Below are 23,008 nucleotides of genomic sequence, written 5' to 3'. Positions count from 1 at the left end.
GTCAGTGTCTTTAGTGGTAATGTTATGATGCTGTAAGTGATGTCAATATCTCTAGTAGTGATGTGCTGATGCAGACTTACTGATGGAGAATGACAGCAGCAATGTTACGCTGGCTTACTAACAAAAAAATGTTGCCATCTGTAATAGCAATGTTATGATTTAAGGGAAATTCCACCCAAAAACACAGAGATTTTTTGAAAAATAATCAATATGAGTCAATGTAACATTAAAATGATTATTACTAATATTTTAAAATGTAATTGTTTCACAACACGCTGACATCACGTTACATCACAATGTGCCGATATTCACAGTAGGGTCCGGCTGCAGACATGCACTTGCATTTTCAGACTTTCAGCACTCTCAGACGCTGCACTTCCGGAAGTGACGTCACTTGCAGTCTTTTTTTATTTGTATTTTATTTATTTATTTATTTATTTTTTTTTTTCAGATTGAATCTCTCAACATGTTACAGCAGTAGCCAGGTGGTGAAGGCAAGAAAAAGAAACTAAATTACAATGTCACATGCAATCGCCACTTTCACTCTGTGCTACCTGCGACGTCACCTGCAATCCACACAAATCGTGCTTGTTGCCAATGGAGACAAGACGCTGTGGTGGTTAAACGATTAAAACTACTTTAATAGCATAACATACAGGGTCCTGCAAGTCATCTGTAGGAGATAAAGACAAGACCCGCAAATCCGTGGCCACAGAACAGCAGAATATGAACGCAGTGCGCAAAGTCTCTCGTTAAGTGTTTTCCTCCTGTAGAAAACCACTTAATACAGCTTAATGTATTAAGATAGTGCTATTAAAAGATCAAATTCAATATACAGTTTATTGATATAATGTATATGTATATAGTGTTTTCCTCCACAAAATGTGGCATAATGTGGCATAATAGATTAAGATGGTAAAGACTAAACTCAATATGCTCCTCTTCATTATTAAAACCACTACAGACAAGCAGGTGAGCCCAGAATAAACATTGTAATTTAGTTTCTGTTTTCTTGTCTTCACCACCTGGCTACTGTTGTAAAATGTTGAGCGATTCAATAAAAAAAAAAAAAAAAAAATAGAATAAAATAAAAAATAAAATAGACTGCAAGTGACGTCACTTCCAGAAGTGCAGGCATCTGAGAGTGCAAGTCTGAAAATGCAAGTGCATGTCTGCAGCCAGACCCTTCTCTATATTCACAGCATACTGACAGACGTGATTTTTATGTGATTCATTTAAAACTTTTTCATGCACACCTGTCTTTTCGCTTCAGAAGACATTGATTTATCAACTGGGGATCATTTTGCATGATTTTTGAAGCATCAATTTTGAGAAAATCCGCAGAAGAAAGAAAGTCATATACATCTGCAATGGCATTAGGGTACGTAAATTAAGGAAGTTAATCTTTGTGTGGAGTGTCCCTTTATCAGTGATAATGCACATTCACCTGCGAGCTCATCTGCGCTCTCCTCCCTTCCCTGTTTATTCCGCCTCTTCTTACGGTCTTCCTTGCGTCTCTTCCTCTCATCACTGCTTATGCCTCCTTGATTGCACTTTTTGATCTTGCATGTTTTTCTCTGTGTGATCTCAGGGCACGGATCCCCACCGAACTGAGGCTCCAGAGTGATCGTACGCGTGCGGACCAAGTGGCCCTTCCCGCAGGATTTACTGCACTCGGACCACTCGGACCAATCAGACATAACACAGTCCATTGCTTAAAAGAGAAAAAGACATCAAAGAGAAACATGACAACATATCTCAGGGAGGAGATGAGGAGAAAACTGAATTTAAAAAAAATATATATATATTTAGAGAGGATATTGATTGCATGCTGCAGGTTCACATCACAGCTGTCTCTCTTTGCTATGTTTTTCTGATAAAACATATTTTAATCATGACAACTCGCTGAATAGTGGTATATGTTCATGTATTCGGTCTTGGCCAGGGGCAGGCAAGTTCGGTCCTAGAGAGCCACTGTCCTGCAGATCTTTAGCTCCGACCCTGAAAAAAAAAAAGCTAAACTCTGCAGGACAGTGGCTTGCTACTGCCAATAGAGTGACGTTGGAGTGGCTGAACGCAACGGCTGATCGGGAACGTCTAAATCTCATTCAGAAAAGGAGATATAATATATTCCTAGGAGAAGCCGTATCGTGTTTCAGTTCCCTCTTTTGTTTTGTGTTGCTGAATAAACTAATACCGTTAATAAACAGTATTTTGTTGTAAGAGTTTTTATTCTCCCCGTGACAGAAGATACACGGACACACATGTACAATGTGCTGTGACTGCATTAATAGGCGTACATAAATCCTACAGTGGATCCAGACTGGTGGATCTGAGGGTTTCAGAGGAACTCTAATAGTGAGTTATAGGACCAGTTTACTGTAAACACTGAGCAAGACTGTTTAAATGTTGAAGAAGTATTCTCAGCGGCTGCAGAGGACAATCAGCTTATGCTGTGCTATAAACAATATGACTGCTGGCAAAATGCATGTAAAGATCAAGTCTGCCTGTGCTAGAGTTTCATTACTGAGCTAGAAATATAACCTGTGAAATTTTTATAACCAGAAATTTTTATAATTAAAAATAACATGAACATTTTTAATACATACACAGTCTTAAAACTAAAACTTTTCCAAAACAATTATTGGAATATAGCGATTCTCTAACATACATAGAGATACACCTGCCACAAGAGATATTAATTTGAGTTATTTATTTATTAAAAGAAACCAATACCTCATTATCTCATTAAAACATATACATATCATACTTTTAAAAAGTTAAATAATATTATTTTAAATAATAAAATAGTAATAAAATATGTGTTTGCATTATGTTATTAAAGCATTTTTCATTCAGATGTGTGAGAATTCTGCAAAAAAAAAAAAAAAAAAAAAGTTTTTCAACAAAATGATTGAGAGCATTATAGTGCAATTAAACTGTTTAATTAACTGTTCAATAAACAAGAAGTTGATTGTGCAACTCCGAAATCTTCAGGCCTGCTCCTGGAGACACACACTTTGTCCCAGTTTGCATACTATCTACTCTAAATAGTATCAGAGATTAGAATGTGTGTTCCAAATTATAGCAAGTAGAAATGAGTATCCCACAGATAGCAACATAGTGTTGTGCTATGTGAAGTGCAGCTCCACGCACACTCTAATAGTTCATATCGCCAACAACCCACTGCATACTCAACTGGTATGTTGTGATTTTTTATATTTTATTTTCTTGGTACAGCATTTCTTCAACACACTTACTTATAGTATTTAATACTTGTTTGTCTGTCGGGTTTGATGTCCAGTTAAGTTTAGCCAATGGTTAAACACTAGGTGTAGTGAAAAGGGCTCAGGTCTCGGAAGGCATCAGTGAAGAGATGTAGGATGCCATTGTACATGAGTGGTACAGATTATATAGATATTACACAGAGTATTACAGTTTTTGCATGCGTGGGGATGGGAGAAATATACAGAAGGACAACCAACTCAGCAACACTCCACCGATCTGGATTTTGTGGCAGAGTGGCCAGACAGAACCTTCTCCTCAGTGAAGGCCTCCTGAAGAACCTAAATGACTATCAGACTGTGACAAATAAGATTATCTTATTTTCATCCACAAGGACGGGTCAGGCTAGAAAGAGAGCTGAAAGCAATGAAATTTAGAGCTATCTTATTGAAAGCCTGGTCGGACTGGGGTAAAGGTTCAGCTTGAAACAGGACAATGACCCTAAACACACAGCCAAGGGAATGCAAGTTTCTTAGGGACTCTGTGTATCCGGCCAGAATCCGGCCTTGAACCTGTTGAACATCTCTGGAGACCTGATAATGGCACAGATGGTGCCCATCCAACTTAGCAAAGCTTGAGAGGATCTACTGAAAATAATGTCAGAAAATGGCAAAATCCAGGTATACAAACTTGTCACATCATTCCCAAATAGATCTGAGGCTGGTCAAATTTCTTCAACTAAGTACTGAGTTATGGGTTTGAATACTTATGCATTGTGATTTTTTTATTCTGTTTAATAAATTTGCACAACATTTTGCAATTGCAATAAATTGCATTATTTATTTGTTTGTTTGTTGTGATTATTTGGCATTGAGTGTAAAATGATTTGAAAGCAGTTTAGCATAAAGCTGCAACAATAAATCTGAGTAATAGTAAAATGTCTGTATGATTACCTGAACTTTTATCTGTATACAAACAAATAAATAAGTACGTGCATCACAATTATAACTAACTCACACATGCACACTCAGAAAGCTCACATACTGTGTATCTGTAATGTTTGTTAACTATTGTGTTTGTGTGCGTATGTGTAATAGAGCAAGAGTGTGTGTAACTCACGACACTCTGGCAGCATGCATTTCTCCATCTGTTCCAGCTCCTCGTTGCATTCTCCCAACTCTGCAGGTGACTTGAGCATACGCTGACGTGTCCGTGTGCCTTTACCACACGTAACACTGCAATCGCTCCAATCCGACCACGGGGACAGTAAACACGGGATTGTGTCTATACACAGAAAAAAAACTCTCTGTGAAATGCAGGCATGTGGGTGTGTATTATTTATATATATGCTAATGTGCCCATGTATGTGTGAGAATATGTTAATGAATATACTAATGTTGGCATACATGTGAATTTGTGTGTGAATAATGTAACATGAGTGTATATGTTATATATTAATATTCACTAATTAATTTGTGTATGCTATGTGTACTAAGAGGTTCATATTTTTGTGAGTTTTAGATTTGAATAAGATAAACTGGAGATGCAGATGTCCACTGCTTGTGTTCAGTGTGAACATGTGGATATGCTTGTACAGTATGTGAATACGTAATTAAGAACCTATTAATGTGGCTGTGCATATATGCTAATTCATGTCCACCCAAAGATTCACAGACACGTACTGCGTGAGAATCTGTTGATGTGCTTGTGCATGTGTGTGAATACGGTAAATTGAGCATATATCAATGTGCATGCATGTGAGCGTTTGCACTTACGGCATTCTGGCATCATGCATTTCTCCACTTCCACCACCTCAGCCCCACAAATAGAGCCATCAGACGGGGGCATTTTCACCATCCGTTCCCGCCTTTTCATGCCAAGCCCACAGGTGGCACTGCATGCATCCCATTCACCCCATTCAGTAACCAGGCAACTGCTTGGAGCTACACCAGCAGAAACATATACAGTACATATGATCAGAGCAGAGAATCCTGTTTGAGAAATGTCAGTATATTATATTAGGTACAGGAAAATTATATGAACATTTCTTATCCGCACAGATGCCAACAAAAAAACTTGTGATTAACTTGTGATGAATTAATAAAATTACAACTAAAAACATTTCATTTAATCCAGTTTGTTATGAGTCCACAGGTAAACGATACTCACAGCAGTCCTCATTGACAGTGCACGGCTCTGTCTCTTCAGTGGGATGGGTGCAAGCGAAACCATCGTCAGGAAACTGTTTTACATAGCGCTCCCTAGAACGCACGCCTGCGCCACACGACATGCTGCATGGTGACCATGTGATCCATTCTGACATCATGCAGGTGGAAGCATCTGCAAAAGTCAAGGTTCACTTTGTTATTCATGTCCTTGTTCAAAAATATTTTAAGCAAGTCTGGCAAAGCTGGTAGAAAGCCTTGGTTAGGAGCCCTAATAAAACAATTGCATCATCATTCAACATGGTAGCTGGTCTACTGACGGTCCAGTCTCTACATTCTAAAATGCAGCTATACCCCATCAATATTTACCAGCAGGACATTTTTAAAACCAATTTAGCTTTTTAAAACTTTTTAAAATGTCCTAATTTGCATTCACTGAGAATGCTTACTCTACTCTAAAGCTTAATCAAGAACATTAACCTTTTTTGTAGGCAATAATATACAATGCCACCATAAATTTCTAACAGTACTTAATCATTTATAGTTAGATGGGCAAGATGAAACCTTTATGGTGCAATGCTTAGACTTCCCTCTTCTCTCAAATTACTGGCATTTGTTCTGCTTGATAAAACGTGGCTTATTGAATCATTAATAAAACCGTGAGTAAATATGACATCCTGGAGGCCACCTCTATATCATCTCCACTGCATGATAATCAATTGATAATGGGTGTTAACACCTCATTAAACACTAAGGAAAAAGCCACCCACCTGTCCACCCACTAATGTGTGGTTTGCATTAGACAGAAGTGCTGTTTTATTTAAAGTATTAAAGAGAATCTTAATATTTAACTATTTATTTTATTGCATTGTAAAAACAGCTCCTCACCCAACATGCACATATTTTTTCCTTTGCTTTGTCACTTATTACCCTACTGTATATTCTAGTACACACATACATGTTTGCTCATCCTGCCCTTCAACATTTTGTTTTACTAGCAATAATACAAATGAGCTATGCATTTCTATCGATTTCCATTCTGGCAGCAAAACTATGCAGAAGCTGCTTTGACCTTTTAATGCCTCTGAGTGGAAATCAATAGCGCTGCCCGTAGAGAAGTGAGATGCAGCCCTACCCAGGAATGATGCAAAGATTCTGTCACCTGATAAAAAAGTCTAGTTATCATTGCTTTAGGGCATTTTTAAAATGTTCCTGGTCAGGGCAGGGTGCCCCAAGATGTCTGATCAATAAAGCCCTTGGTGTGCACAAAAATGGCAGGCAAAGGTTAGCCCACCATGAAATTATATGCTGTCACAGTATGACTGCTTGATTTTGTCTCTGCAGGATGTTAGGTTAAATTCTCAGACCAGATACAAACAGTGTAAGCTGATCAACATATGAAAACAATGAATAAATGAATACAGAACAAAACAAAGAAACAAACAAAAAAACTAACAAAAATTCTACTTCATAAGAACTAAATTTAGGGATCATTCACATTCGGATTACAATTAGGAATGTTCTGTCGGGCCAGCCCCCACAGAAGTCTGGCTCCTCACAGCATAGCACCATCGAGCTCCCGGATGATGGTGCCGGTCCGACCCGAGGAGGACCCAGTGTCTCTTTCAGGGCTTCGGAAGAGGATAAGATGTCTATTGCAGCATTAAAGGAGGGGCTTTCGTATTCGGATGCTGAGCAGCCCCTGGCTTCGGCGACTACACAGTCTGAGTCAGAAGCAGAGTTGATTGCATGTTCCTTCGGGCCGCCAAGAGCATCGGGCTGGAGGTGAGTTCACTCAGCCACGCTCTGCCCCAGTGCCTTTCTTCCCAGAGGTTTATGAAGAGCTCACCAAAACATGGAAGGCTCCCTACACTGCCCGCTTACATTTGAGCTCTTTTCTCATCACTACCCTTGACAGTGGGGCGGCCAGGGGGCACACTGACATTCCCCGGGTGGATCGTGTGGTTGCAGTGCATCTGTGCCCACAAAATGCCACCACCTGGAGAAATCATCTGCACCTCCCGTCTAAAGCCTGCAAACTGTCGTCAGCTCTGGCTGCCAAGGCTTACAGCGCTGCGGGCCAGGCCAGCTCCATCCTGCCATTGTCATTCTGCAGGTACATCATGCCAAGGCACTCAAAAACCTGCACGAGGGTAGTTCAGACCCGGGGAGCTGCACATAGTGACTGACTTGCCCCTCAGGCAGGTGATGTCTGCCATGGTAGTCCAAAAGCGCCATCTCTGGCTGAACTTGGCTGAGATGCATGACGCCTACAAAGTTTGCTTTCTCAACGCCCCAGTCTCCCAGGCCAGCCTCTTCAGCGACACTGTCGAGGATTTTGCCCAGCAGTTTTCAGCAGTTCAGAAACAGACGGAGGCCACAAAGGACATCTTGCCCTGGCGGGACATTCCAATCTTCAACCAGCCGAGGACCCAGTCTTCGTTTGCCCATCACCGAGGGTGCCCCACTGAGGCTCCGACCTCCGACCCATCCAGAATCTAAAGAGGAAATTCATTAGCAGGGATGTCAAGCTTCCCGCAGAAAGAGGATGCAATTATGTTCATAGTTGTGCCTGTGATAAATACAATTACTGAAACTACAGTCCCCTCTACTAGGCAGGACTGTGCCTTGAAGTGGAGTCTGTTCACTGACTGGGGTTCCTCCAGCAGAGAGGTCACTGAATCGTGCCTTGAGTTTGGTCCAGCTGATTCTCACATTATCTTGAGACCCCAGCCTGGTTTTGTGCCCAAAGTTCCGACCAATCCCTTTCGGGACCAGCTGCTTTGTCCCATTTGCGCATTTATATGTAACGCACCCAGAGTCTAAGATGCTCCAAACAGCTGTTTGTCTGCTTTGAAGGGCAGCAGATGGGGATGGCTGTCTTTAAACAGAAGTTGGCCTACTGGCTAGCGGACACAATCACCTTGGTGTATCAGGCGCAAGGTGAGCTGTGTCCCCTAGGAGTGAGTGCCCATTCTACTTGGAGGGTTGCCTCCTCCGCTGGTGCATGGCGCCTTTCTTGCAGACAGATGTAGAGCCTTCTCACACCTTCGTGATATTCTATAATCTTGGAGCCCTCCCACGTATTGTGTACAATCTGGTAATTTGCCGGAGAACTGGTTCGATGTATTGCTTGCGACACCATTCCTCTGGTGACAATATGTGCCCTTGCTTCTCCAGTAAGTTTGCCATTGAAGAACCGAGGCTATTCCTCCAGTGGCCTGAGGCCTCAGACTTGGCAGAGAAGTCTTGTGGCACCGTCTGGTATTTGAGCTGTATGCCATCAATTCACTCCCATTGCTGGACTTGGTACTCTATGCTAGTCTTTGTCATTTATCAGACAAGGCAAAAATTATTCACATTCAGTTTGGATGTGCCTCTGCAGTCCCAACAGTTGCTGAAAGCAGAATTTTGAAAATGTCAGGCCAAATCTTTTGGCTTCCCTAGTCTAAGCCTTTGACCCCAGAGGGTTAATCTGGTTTAGAAGGCATTGGGTAGATTACAGATTAAATGCATCTGACACGCTTGCTTGTGCACCTTCAATTTACAGTTGGGGTTTTGGCGCTTTCCATAGGGACCCCGAACATCAGTGTTGATGTAACGTCAAATGTGACTGACTGAACATCTCAGTTAGATATGTAACCCTATTTCCCTGAAGGAAGGAACTGAAACATTATGTCCCCCACGCTACTACCTTGAACTGCGCCTCCTTCAGGGAATGAGGGTTACATAAAATGAAATAAAATGAAATAAAATAAAATAAAATACAATTTGTTTCAAAATGAGGGACAACATTTAGAAAAAAATAAGAAAATAAATTGAGCATAAACACCTTTTTGATGTACACAGACCAACATGAAAATAGGACTTTTATGTAAGAACACATTTTAATTAAAACCAAAATCAAGTTAACTTATTTAGAAGTTTGCAAGACCTATAGATCCCTGTAATCTTGTCTATCCCATTGCATCCTATCCTGCTGTTTTTGAAGACAAGAACACTTCCTATGCAGACAGCCCCTTAGAAGGCAGGCGACTACAATATGTAGACAGTACACAGCGAGGGATCTCACTGCAGTTTTAAACAGATACACTGTCAGCAGTGTTGGCACGTACCTTTAAAAAAGTAATTAGTTATAGTTACTAGTTACTTCTCACAAATAGTAACTGAGTTACATCATTATAAAAGTAACTAATTACCAGGCAAAGTAACTATTGCGTTACTTAAAAAAAAAAAAAAATCTAATTTAACATAACTATAAAATAAATATAAAACATTGTACACTAATCTACACTATTTTAATGTTGTTGTGGGCAGTGTTGGGAATGTTACTTTGAAAAGTAATTAGTTATAGTTACTAGTTACTTCTCACAAATAGTAACTGAGTTAGTAACTGAGTTACATCATTATAAAAGTAACTAATTACCAGGCAAAGTAACTATTGCGTTACTTAAAAAAAAAAAAAATCTAATTTAACATAACTATAAAATAAATATAAAACATTGTACACTAATCTACACTATTTTAATGTTGTTGTGGGCAGTGTTGGGAATGTTACTTTGAAAAGTAATTAGTTATAGTTACTAGTTACTTCTCACAAATAGTAAATGAGTTAGTAACAGAGTTACATCATTATAAAAGTAACTAATTGCCAGGGAAAGTAACTATTGTGTTGCTTTAAAAAAAAAATAATAATAAAAAAAAAAAATTAAATATATTAAATAACTTGGATGACCCCAATATTAAATATGTTAAATGAATGAAATTTTAATGAAATTAATTACATTTTTAGTTTACTCACCAGACTAATATTAAATATCTGATATAATATTATAATTAGAATTAGCATTCAACTTTAGCCATTAGAACTTTAGTAATTAGAATAAGCATGTATGAATGCATGTTTGTCATGTTGACTGAACTCAGGACTGGTGGTGATAATGTTTGTAATTTAGTGTTTCTATGAACGTCTTGTTACTACCACAAATTCTACTATTAATAACAATATTAACACACTAAGGTTTAATGAGCTGCTGGGTTCATGAATATTAATCACGTTGTCTGCATTCGCTCTAACTGATTTGCTGTAATCAAAACAGGGACGATAATAGGTGAGCGCCAGCCAATGAGATTGCTGTTTGCACATTAGTTCTGCCTACTACCGGAGAAACCAGCAGTTCTTAAAAGCTGAAGTATTCCAAAGGAGCTCCGTTGTTTTGAGAGGAAAATACAACAAAGAATATCGTTTACACATAGCGCGTCAATTCTGCGTGGTATAAGACTCTGTCGCTCTGTATCTTTCTTTGGGTGTGTGAGACAAAGTGACGGCGAGTCGTGTGCCTTCACACTAGAGTTTACAGCTCGTCAAATACAGGTACACTGCGCATCCATTCAGATGAACTGAAAAATAAAATTGTAATAATATTATAATAAATGATAGTAACGCCGTATTTTACTGGCAGTAATGGTAACGGCGCTGTAACGTAGGAAACAGTAATTCGTTTGATTACTCGTTACTGAAAAAATAACGCCGTTAGTAACGCCGTTTATTTATAACGCCGTTATTCCCATCACTGACTGTCAGTATGAATGATAATAACTACCATGTTCATTTCCATCTGGACACTGAAACCCTGATTTTGTGTGTGTTTGATTCTGACCCTCATCACTGCAGCCGGGCCCCATGCAGGGCTCAAAGTCTTGAGTATGTGGACAGGGCACACTGAGATCCAGCTGTGCCTTCAGCATCCTCTGCCTCATCCTCTTCCCCTTCTCACACGTCGAGGAGCTGCACGCAGACCACGGAGACCAGTTGGAGTAGATACATGTCTCTGGAGTGTCATCTGGCAAAACAGAAATGAGAAAAAAGTGCAAAGATGAAAACTCTGGTAGTAAAAGAACATTTTTGTCTGTAAGCATTATGAAATCTCATAAACGGAGAGCCCATAAGACAGGAAAATCTCTATTGGGATCTTTTTTGTTGTTGTTCTTTCTATTAAACATCAGTGAGATTAACTGGAAGAGCAAAAAGCAACTTTTGCTTAAATTTAAAAGAGACCACAGTGATCTCATGTGTCTCCTCTGGATTTTTAAGACCACATCATCTGAGACAACTGCAGACATAACAAGCTTCACTTCAGCATATGCTGTTGCTGACTGCCATAAAAAAGATGTCTCTTTAGGTGTGACGCTTATCTGATGCCTGTATAAAATCATGCTTATTCACTGGCTTAAGGCACTAATGCTCCTCTCTGAGCCCTAATGCTTCTCAGATTTCTCATTCTTGATTACCTATAGAGTAGAGGTTAGATCTGCAATTAAACCTTAAGAAGACAGTTTTGGGGATAAGGCAACAGACTGCATTCCTAGGGGTTGAACTTAACTCGTGACTGTCAGCTGCATGTAATTTTGCCTTGTTGGCCTCATCACCACACAATGAGGGTTGTGCACAAATGCTATCAAAAACTGTTATACTGGAAATTTCTGACATGTGGTGTTTCTTTGTACATGGGTTATCTTTGCTGGGTTATCACTCTAATAGTGGTATTGTTTTTTAGGCAATATCTTTGTGTGTCAGCATGTTAGGCCTCTAATAGGCCAGCTAAAATTTTCTGTGCAAAAGTTTTCATGGGCTGACAAACTGGCATTCATTCGTGTGAACTCATCAGCTCGTTAGTAGAAACTGCACACTGTGAATTGAGTGTGTCTAATAAGGGAGACATACAAAATGTGCAGGGCAGGGGTTTTATAGCATCACCTACTGATGCACCAGGATTTATATGTTTAATGTACTGTATACATATATTAAAAAAAAAAAAAAAAAAAGGTTGAATTCTGACTGAAAGCCTAGGAGCCGGACACAATCTGACTTCTCTCTAATCTGAAAAGGAAACAAGTATTCTTGTGGTTATTGTTATTTCTCTGAAGGAGTTTTGGAAGAAACAACAGGGACCAAGTTGAGATTTCAATGAAAGATTTTTTTATGGCATCTCATGAGCTACTAAAGTTTGCTTTTCACCTAAACTGTTCTATCATACAAATGTGATTCTTCATCAAACATCTTCTGGAAGAACCTGAAGAACAACAGTTGGAAACTAGTGAGAGATTAAAATGAACAGTCTCTAAATGAATCAGCTATCGTTTGGGTGAAATTATGCAGTTTGCAATTTTTAGATGAACACCTGAGACAAAGCTGGTACTTTTAATGGAAATATACTTAACATTCTCATGTTTTGAATAAGGCTCGCAAGCCGAGCGTAAACCTCTCAAGAAAACGGTTTTCCTTTTGGTTGGACTGGAAGAGTTTAGGATATTGAACAGTTAAAAGTCTCATTCTCTCTCTCTCTCTCTTTCTCAAGGTCGGCTTTGATGAAAAGATAAAGAGATGCAAACCTTCTTCCTTTTCCTCCTGGGCAATGTCAGCCACAATGTCGTCCACATTATCAGGCACAATGTTGCACTGCTCGCCCTGCAGACATCAGAAAACAACTCATACTTTCAAACAGACTTTGAATGATGTCCCTCATTCAGTCATTTTCATCTTCACAGTGATGGGATTTGATTCACTATCACCATCTGACTGACAACAGCAAAAAGACATCATGGCTTATACTTTGCTCAATGTTCCTCCTAATTCTCTTACAGTAATCTAACTCTCTTCCTATCGAGGATCCATGACTTTGCAGTACTTCCAGAGCACTGCTGTGACACGCTGGGTTCATAAATATGTATAATCTGCTGTTGTCAAGTTATTTTAGCTCTCAGTTTACAGACTTTTATGACATGAATAATGCAGAGCTGCTTTGCACAATAATAAAAGCTAAAAGCGCAACAGCTAGGAACATTTTCTTTTGAAATTGAATTTTTCTAAGACAGGCAAAGAAACACACCTTGCGGGCAATTCTCTCCACAACAACTCTGGCCACAGGAGTGATCGCGCCTCCCTCCGGGTCGTAGAAAGGACTCTGTGGATGGTCTAAACTTGTGAGGGGACGAATTTTCTCCTGAGGTGTTGTAGGCTTGTTGGGAGACTATGGCACAATAAATAAAGCAGTTTATCAAAATGTCAAATGTTCAAGTCATTTTTTTTAAAATTAATAACCAAATAAAAAGTCATATTAACCCAGTATCGACAACTGGAGGTAAAGTTATGGTTAACTAATAATGCAAATTCATTTACTTTTTTTCCTATGGCGCCCCTTTTGTTTAACGCAGAGCACACAATACGTAAATTTGGCAGAATGTTCAAGCTCGTTTTTTCCCCATACAATAAAGTGAAAGGAGGGCATGCAGACATTTTGCAAACATTTTCACAACTAGACTTTTGATGAATGGTTCTGAACTCTGATGGACTTACATTGTATTTGAGCTGATGTTAAATAATAAATACTACAAAAGGGCAATTGCTACTTGGTTATTTTATATTTTTACAGTTTAAAACCGCCCCACACAACAAAAAGATCACCATAGCAAGCCTTCAGGCTTCAAAACAGAGAGATTAGCTCCGCAGTCAACAGCAGCAAGGTCGAACATAACACGCACGACCAGGGGAGCAATACAAATTATATACCCAGACCCTCTCCCCAAAGGAAGAAACAATAAAGGCGAGAAATCCAGGGTTGTGTTAGGACCTGAAGCATGAGCTTTATCAACAGCATCTGAGAATAGTTAAAAACAAATGAATGAATGAATGAATGAATTAAATACATATACATACATACATACACACATACATTTTCTCAGGTAAATGAGAAACACATGCTGTAAATACAGCTTAATGTATATTAGCCCAGAATATTCCTGTAACCACCCAAATCAATCTGTAAGTAAAAATATGAACCTCTCAATATGTAAATGAAAAACAAACAAATAAACACAATTAATGAATTATCAAACAACCATTGATCATTACCCACTGGAATGATGTCAGTTTAATTATTTTGTTGTTTTTGTTGTTCACACACCAGTAGATGGCAGAATCAAGCTATGGTCATAATTCTATGGTCTCCAGTGGACCATTTCAACTGGCAAATTGCTTTTTTAAAATTAAATCCTATTTTCCCATCTGTTTTTTATTTTTGTTCTGTTATCAACACAGAGAGAACTCATTTAGTGGAGTTTGCTTTTAGCAAGTGTGTGATAGTCACAACCCTACTTTATCCAAAGATCTCAGGAGGAAAAACTTCACATCTAAACTCAGATAAAATATAATACTTTAAAGAAATTCCTACAGATTCTTTAAATGAAAATAAATTAATTCCCTATTATTATTATTATTGGTAGTAGTAGTAGTAGTATTAATATTAATATTATCAAATCAAAGTGGGATAACATAAATTATCAGATTTTTGCTCAAACCTGTAAGGGTTTGTGCCAGCTTGCATGTTAGAAAAACTGGGACATACCAAATGCTAAAAAAATCTAAAATTCATGTTCATGTTCAAGTTAAGATACTCACTCAAACTGTATGTCATCTGTAATGACAAATTCTATATGAAATAAGCAAAAAGCTAAACAGAAGTGACGTTTGGACCCCACTGCATGAGCGCTCACCTCATAAGTGACCCCGCTGTCTGTCCCCGCATCCCACGGAATGAGGTCCTGAACCACCTTCTGGACCCAGCCACACTCTCTGGTGCACAGGTCCTCTGATGACAGACCCACGTTCCAGTCAGGACTGGGACCCAGCATGGTCAGAAAGGACATCAGGTGACGTGTGCGGTCCACTGAGAACTCGGCTGAAGGAGCCGCTCGACTGCAGGAAAAAGAGAATTCATATTTATATAGCCAGATCTCACTCATACATGAGAGGTAGGAACAAGAAAAATACCCCAACCCCCCTTGTACATACTGTACATACATATATATATTTCCACCACAAGAAGGGTAAGAACATGAAGATGGGTGGAAAACAGGCCAAAAGACAGCAGGCTGGCAGAGAGGTGTAAAATATAACAAAGAAAGTGTGTGTGTGCATGTGTTTCCCACCGAAAAAGAAAAAAAAAAATAGTGGAGGGGTGTGTGAGCACGGAATGGGTGGCCATTGTGTTCTCCTCTTAAACCTGAAAGTGAGATTCCTTTTGTAGCCACCACTCTGACTGATATTTTTTCATCATAATACCTGTTATCTGGTAATTCCACATCTAAAATCTGAACTGGCACAATCAGCACAGAACAGTAGCTGTAGCACAGAGCAAGTTTTCTTCAAATTACACTAACACGTAAGGGAAGCAGTAATACAAGGGTCACCAAACTTGTTCCTGGAGGGCCAGTGTACTGCAGAGTTTGCCTCCAACTTTCCTCAGCACCTGCCTGGACGTTTCAAGTATACTTAGTAAGACCTTGATTAGCTGGTGCAGTTCAGGTGTGTTTGAGCTAAACTCCAAGGACCGGGTCTGGTGACCCCTGCAGTAATTCCTTTTTTATTTTTATAATTATTATTATATCCCCAATTATTATACATCATATCACCCATGGAGTGCGTTACTGGATGGGAGGGGAGGGTCAAGGCCATGAAAGCAGAACAGATCCCTACTCCAGTGCAGTGAGGAACAAGGAGGATCCAGAGGAACAGAAGATTGGGCGCAGTCAGAGGACTGATGGACCACGGCAGACCCACAAGAAAAGAGAAGCAGAGTACAGGCCAAAGCCGAGCTGGATGATCAGAGAACAAGGGCAGAGCTGGGGGCTTGGAAGACTGAGGCGGGTGGACACAGGGGAAAGGAAGACCCAAGCAAAGCTGGATAGGCCGGAGCTGAAGGATTGACAGAACAAGTGAAGTCAAGGGAAAGAGGGACCCTGCTGGGGATTGACAAGCCAATGTGGAGCCAAAGGATTAGAGAACAACAAACCTCAAGAACACAGTGGTTTTGGTGAACCAAAAGGCTGTGGTTGAGCTTGATGAAGAGGTTTTCATGCAGGACAGAACCAGCAGAAGGTGAGGCACAAGGGTTCTGGATGAAACCAGAGAGTAAGTCAAGGCAGACAGCAGGTCAAAGTAGAAATGGCTTTAGGGGTGAATAAGGATTAGTTCCAGGATGGATAGACTGTAATTGCTTCCACAATGAACTGAGCGATGTGCTCTGGAAAAAAATGTAAAATCAAGGATTAGATAAACCAAAATTAAAACAAAAGTAAAAAGCAAACACACACCATTATAATATTAAAAGGGTCATCGGATGTGCATTTTCCACATGTTGATATGATTCTTTAGGGTCTTAATGAAAAGTCTATAAAATGCTTTGGTTAAAATTTCTCAACTCTAGTGTAAAAAACACCCTTTTTACCTTGTCAAAATCAGCTCTGTTCACGGCAACCTGTTTGTTGCACGTCACTTTAAATGCTAATGAGCTCTGCTCACCCCGCCCCACCCAAGCCGCCCTGTTTACTTTAGCTGCAGTTAGCCACGGAACTTGCTAACTAGCACATTATTATCAAAGGCGATTTTCAAAGGTTCATAAAAAAACGTATACTCACTTCTGCTGTAAGTGAAACTGGATCACAAATGATTCGTGTGAACATAGACGGATATATGTAGATCGGGAGGCGCATTCCCTTCACAAACAAACGTATTCCACTGCACCTTCAGCGGCTCAGATGTCGGGAGTAAATGACGACCACTATGCTCATTATTACAACACCTCAATCGCTTAGGAGACACTCTTGTCTTCCCCTGCACTGGAGTCAATACAATGGCGGACAGTTCACAGCTCACTCAGGGCGGGTCTAAGCTAAGACGGCTGTGTCAATCAACAGCTGTGGGAGGGGCCTTGGTCTATGTGACATCACACAGACAAAAAGTTGAGAATTGCCTGATTGGAGAAAGGGGATACTATTTATAGGGATTAAATACAAACCACTCTGGGGATTTGTATCATTATAGGGTGGTTGTGTACACACACTGCCAACACACATTTATGTTCAAACAACATGTAAAAGTGAATTTTGTATGCGATGACCCCTGTAGAGTTAAACCAAAAGCTTGCAATGAATCTTCTTGCTTTAGATTTTTTTTTAATCCATCATTCATTCTAAATAGAGTCTATCTTTTTTTACACAAAATAATGATATTACTATATTTAGAACTGTATTTTGACAAAGATCTCGAATTTAATAACCAAAAATGTTTTAAAACCACTTTTGTCTATACAGACAAAAGGCTACAGTGATCATGTTGGTTACAATTCTGTCTGCAGTTCTCTGTAATCCTATTTCTCTCTATTTCAGACATGTATCGTTCCTTTCTATTGGCTCAATATGGCTGTCAGAGATAAAGTTAACCCTTCTGAGATTTTCTGTTAAAAGAGAGATGCATAGCAAGCTCACACAGTGGGGTAGAGCACCAGGTAGGTGTTCACAGCTGGCAGGACCACGTCAAACATTTGCTGTACATGGTCACAGGGTGTGTGTGTGTGTGTGTGTGTACTTGTTTTTGCTACACTGTGGGGACCAAATATCCCCACAAGGATAGTAAAACCTGAAATTTTTGACATTGTGTTAAAAAATGATTAAAAATAGTAAATGATGTTTATCTGAAAGTGTAACGATGCAAACATGTTTTCTGTGAGGGCTAGGTTTAGGGTTAGGGTTGGGTTAGGGGATAGACAATATCGTTTGGTCAGTATAAAATCTATAGAAGTCTATGGAAAGTCCCCACAATTCACAAAAACAAACGCGTGTGTGTGTGTGTGTGTGTGTGGAGTCACTGGGAATTTATTGTGTAGTCTGGGGATGGATTAGTCATCAGCTCTCATTTAACAGTCTCAGATGTAATGAACGTATTTATATATCTGTGGAAGTATCTTTCAATCAAACTGTATCAAAAAGTATCTTTTTTTAACAAAACTGTTTACATGATATGTTAATAAATTCATTGAAATTTATTGTGGCAGACAAGTAAAGCAGGTGAGAAAAGTCACTATCATTAAAATGTTGGGGTACTGCTCACTTCAAATCAATTTAATGGGGCCTTGCTGAATAATTTCTTTGAAACTTAAAAAAAGAAAAAATCGTAATCACCATAAACCTTTGAATGGTAGTGCATATATGTTTATTTCTTTATTTATCTGTAGACATAAAAACACTCTCTGTTCCATGAATCACATAGTTAATAAGACCATTCTTGATGTGCACACACATGGCTTTGAAATAACAAATGTTAAAATAGCGCTGCATGACTGACATACATCATTTTAACTGGCAGTCACAAGCACACACATATGCTGTATGACAGTCAGCACTGCAACAGTCAGCATACATTTGTGTCATTACTACTTAAGAAAGCAAAGTCTGTTATAAAGCCATATCTTTATTCACCCCTTGAAGGAAAATGAAATCATCCAACTCCACCCTTTAAAAGAGACACAACACACAGACCCGCACAAACACACGCTTTAAAACAAATCATGCAGCTAATTAGAGACTGCGCTTGCATTGACAACCCATTATTTTACTGTCTGCCTGTCAGCGCACTGCTAATCAACTCAACTCAAGCTTTTCAAGGTTTCTGGAAAGTTCCAGCAGCAGAGTACGCATTAGCTGCTGTTCTAAATATACAGCTAGCGAGGAGCAGACCTGCAGAGACGATCGGAGGAGAAATAAAGAAAGAACATGCATCCCATTTAGGGTTTTTGGACATAAAATGCTGTTATAAAGTCAAATGATAGCATCTGTTTTATTATGAGTGTGAGGAAAGACATTTATAGCTCTGGTCTCAAGCACTTCTCGCCTCATACTGAGCATTTCATGACACTGTGAGTCAATTCAAAAGCAATTTCCTGTCTACTCTCAAGCCCTAATGCACCCAAATATACCGACGAGGTGGATGCAGCCTTATAAATTTAAAATTCTCTGTGCTTGAGTGATTCTCAGAGCATTGATCAATTTAGATCACTTAACGGTTAAATAAGGAGAAAGTAGAGCACTCTAAGCACATAACATAGGTGTTGCTGCTGTCTGGGGAGAAACAGGCAGTACCCGACTTAGTAAAGTACTCCCTATAGGGGGAAAAATGTTTTTTTGATAAGATACTGTTCTACAGAGGAAATGATGTAAAACCTGCTCACACACACTAATGATACGACAGTTACTTACACATTTAGGGGCTGCCAGGCTGGCCACTGGGCCTTCATCTTTATGACGGTCAAGACCTCGTCACCCTGTGGGATTAAACACAGAAGATTAATTACATACAGTTATTTATATCATTTACTACAGTACCACGGACTCCACTTAGCCTTGGTAAAATCTTTAATATCATTTTGTCTTAGATACATCATTTTGAGAAAATGCAAGATAAACAATAATTTTTCAGAGAGCAGATCATCACTTGAGTTCATTTTTCTTACACCATTAGCAAACAAAATTTTAACCAAATCTTGAACAAAACAAAATTTGATGCTCTAAACAAGATATATTCTCTGAAAACAATTTTTTATATCTTTCTATTGTTTTTTAAAAGAAAAAAAAATAAAGACTTTTTGCAGTGTTTTCTCTCTTTCTCTCAAGCCATCCTTCCATTTGTCTTGACAGGAAGTGATGAATGAAGCTTCCCTTTCTTCCTGCTGATGGAGTGATCGCATCAGAGTCTCATAAAAGCGGTATAAATATTTCATCAATGGCTGGCGGCACACAGGCCAGCAGTGTGAGTGTGTGTGTGTGTGTGTGTGTGTGTGTGTGTGTGTGTGCAGCTCTGTCCTCTCGGAGCGTATCAGGAGTTCATGGGAAGGGCATCACTAAAGACTATCAAGGGAATCAAGTTTACTGCTGGGGTTAAAGGGCATCGTTCTTTATAACGCAGTGACATGACACCTTTGTTTCACACTTTGAGCGTGCCATGCAGTATTGCTCCAGCTCTCTTACACACCAATACAAAAGCAGAACACTATTGCTTTTCCTGAAGGAGCAGCACTAGATTAGTCTTAAAGTTCGAGTTTTTTCTTGGTTCTTTACAAGTTAAATGTCACAGAACTGTTTTTGTTGTTATTACAGGTCAGTTCGAGGCTAATTTCTTGCTGAGCTTTGGTTAAGGGTTTATAACTACTTTACTTTTTTTTTTTTTTTTACATCTAGAAAGTCGAGTTCACATAAACTGTTGTTTATGTGGGATGTGTTATACACCCAAATTTTGTATAATATGTTTGCGAGTAACATTCACAAACAGCATCATACACTTCATCTCTCAATCTGTGGTTAGAAGCACAGTTTCTTGCTAGTATGACATATTGGTTTTAATAGATCATGCTCAAGATGCAGTATAAATCTATATCCATCATCCATTAAATACACTTCAGTTCCAACCCTACTCCATCACACCAGTCTGTAAGTTTCACAGTTTTGTGTTTTTGTGTTCAGATGCTGCCTGTAAAGTCATTGTCCGGTCAGGCAGTGAGGCACCAAGTTGGCAGCCTGAGCTGAGTTACTTTCTCTATGATGCATCATACTACTTAAGCATACTTGGATAAGCAGCCAGTTATGTCACTGTACGGGAAACATATCCAGTTAAGGTTGAGTAAACTTTATTTATTCGCTGTGGGAAGGGGAGTTATCAAAAAACCTGAGCCCTTGCAATCTTTTTGTCGAAAGAACGTAATCTCATTTTTCCGTCACAATATTCTCACTGTGAGACTGACCGACAACACTCTCACATCTCTGACTAGAGGAGCGATCAAACTCACATCCTTTAAACTGTGAGACTGACATGATGATGTTCTGCACTAATGAGGTGAAAGAGTTTGATCATCTGTCATCATTTACATACCTTCATATCATTTCAAACCCATATGATTTAATTGCTTCTTCTTGGAACACAAAATATGATGATTACAAGAATATGTAAATATGCAAGTTATTCTTATCCATGCAGCACCAGGGGCTGCTAGCAGCATAAAAGTTTGTGTGAAATATTTCATCTCTCCTGAAACCAAACAATAGATCTGTATGAGAAACAGACTGAACCTATTACTCACTATCACACAACAGGACACAATTTGAACATACTGAAACTCAAGGCTTCGATATCAACAATGCCAATGTTACTTTAGTATCTTTTGACTGATTGTTACAAATCTGTGTACAGGATGTGAGTTAAACTATTGAACTATGGGTGAACTAATGGAAAATTGTGTATATAATGACAAAACCAAACAGAAAGAGAAAAACATCAAAATGACTCACTGAACACCCATTTCACTCTACAAAGATCCATTATAAAAGGAATTTATGACTAAATGAGTTGGTGGCACATACTGTATGTGACAGATAAGGTGCACGCTTTTCTTGTTAAATACCCTGAGATAATACACAGAATGAAACGGTATTCGGTGGCTTCCTTTTATTCATATTTAAACAGATCTAATGGAGCAGAACACCAGTAGCATTAGGTAAATCCATGGGATGGTACGCCACATGGTACATTATGCACAATGTCAATTTAATGAGAAACAAAACCACAATGCAATGCATTTTTAATTAGTCTCTTTACAAACTTTATTTGCTTTTAAGGCAAAGAGAAAACAGGTTATTAATTATGCAACACAAAGCCAAAAGGACATTTTTTTTTTTTTTTTTACATTTTTTACATGTTATGTTTTTTTTATATATTTTTTTGTTTAAATAACTTTTTCTTCTTAGTTTTTTCTTAGTTTAGTACATTAGGGTTGTATGTGACATCTAATGTTGTTAAATGAATGTTTATTGCATTATTTCAGAATCATGTGTGTTACCACGATGGTGATCAGTGTTTGTGAATGACACTGTGCACTTTCTATATGTTAATATTTAAAAGCTGTTTGTGATATGCTGATACTGTATTTTTATACACAGCTGCCATTTTTTAGTGTAAATTTTACAGAATTGTTTTTACAGTGTGTATATATATATATATAACTTTTTTAAGATGTCTTTTATGCTCACCAAGGCTGCACCTGATCACAAATGAAGTAACAACAACAACAACAACAACAACAACAACAACAACAACAACAACAACAAGAATATTGTGAAACATTAATATAATTTATTAAAATAGCATTTATTTTAAATAGAAATCTTTATAAAACCTAACAAATTACATATTTACTGTCACTTTTTTTTTTAATTTAATGAATTCTTACTGATTTTTTTTTTTTCCCAAAAAACTTAAACGACCCCAAACTTTGACTTTCTTTCGGTTAGAATGATAAGTGCCTCCTCTACCCAAAGGCCCAGTGCTCGTCTGCCTCTGTGAGCTGTATGACACTGAGCTCTTGCGTGTTTTTATGAAAAGCCATCTGTCAGCGGGCGAGCACCACACAACAGGCACTGGACATATCCACGCTAATCACTTGCTCCAACGAAAAAAGAAGAAACGGGAAAACGAGGCTCTAATTCATCATTCCTCCATAAAACCATGTCAACTGAATACTCTGAAAGGTCCTTAGCAGCTCCTAAAGGTTTTTGGCAACTGTAATCACAGCTGTCTGTTGCATAAAATCAACCACATTAGCATGAAGCTTTGCCTCTTCTGCATTGCTTGATTTCAACATGTAATATTCAAGGTCTATTAGAGGTTACTCTCATTATTTAAGTTGAAGTGACTCTTCGTAATTGTATTGTCAGAAGGGGCTGTCTTGTATTAGCCT

General features: G+C 38.8%; 1 protein-coding gene across 1 annotated transcript in view; it reads right to left on the bottom strand.

Moving 5' to 3' along the window:
* Positions 1 to 23,008, bottom strand: part of spon1a (spondin 1a) — a 119,902-nt gene that overhangs the window by 3,878 nt on the left and 93,016 nt on the right. Inside the window, exons 7-15 of the mRNA XM_051134817.1 lie at positions 19,482 to 19,546; positions 14,943 to 15,144; positions 13,280 to 13,420; positions 12,783 to 12,858; positions 11,051 to 11,233; positions 5,395 to 5,565; positions 5,001 to 5,168; positions 4,345 to 4,509; positions 1,448 to 1,714 (exon numbers count right to left, since the gene is read on the bottom strand). Coding sequence (XP_050990774.1) covers positions 1,448 to 1,714; positions 4,345 to 4,509; positions 5,001 to 5,168; positions 5,395 to 5,565; positions 11,051 to 11,233; positions 12,783 to 12,858; positions 13,280 to 13,420; positions 14,943 to 15,144; positions 19,482 to 19,546 — 1,438 coding nt within the window. The remainder of the gene's footprint in view (positions 1 to 1,447; positions 1,715 to 4,344; positions 4,510 to 5,000; positions 5,169 to 5,394; positions 5,566 to 11,050; positions 11,234 to 12,782; positions 12,859 to 13,279; positions 13,421 to 14,942; positions 15,145 to 19,481; positions 19,547 to 23,008) is intronic.

This window comes from Labeo rohita, chromosome 18 (assembly GCF_022985175.1).
Source record: "Labeo rohita strain BAU-BD-2019 chromosome 18, IGBB_LRoh.1.0, whole genome shotgun sequence".
NCBI lineage: Eukaryota > Metazoa > Chordata > Actinopteri > Cypriniformes > Cyprinidae > Labeo > Labeo rohita.
The sequence above is the reverse complement of the archived record's forward strand: the minus strand, read 5'-3'. Positions and strand labels throughout refer to the sequence as shown.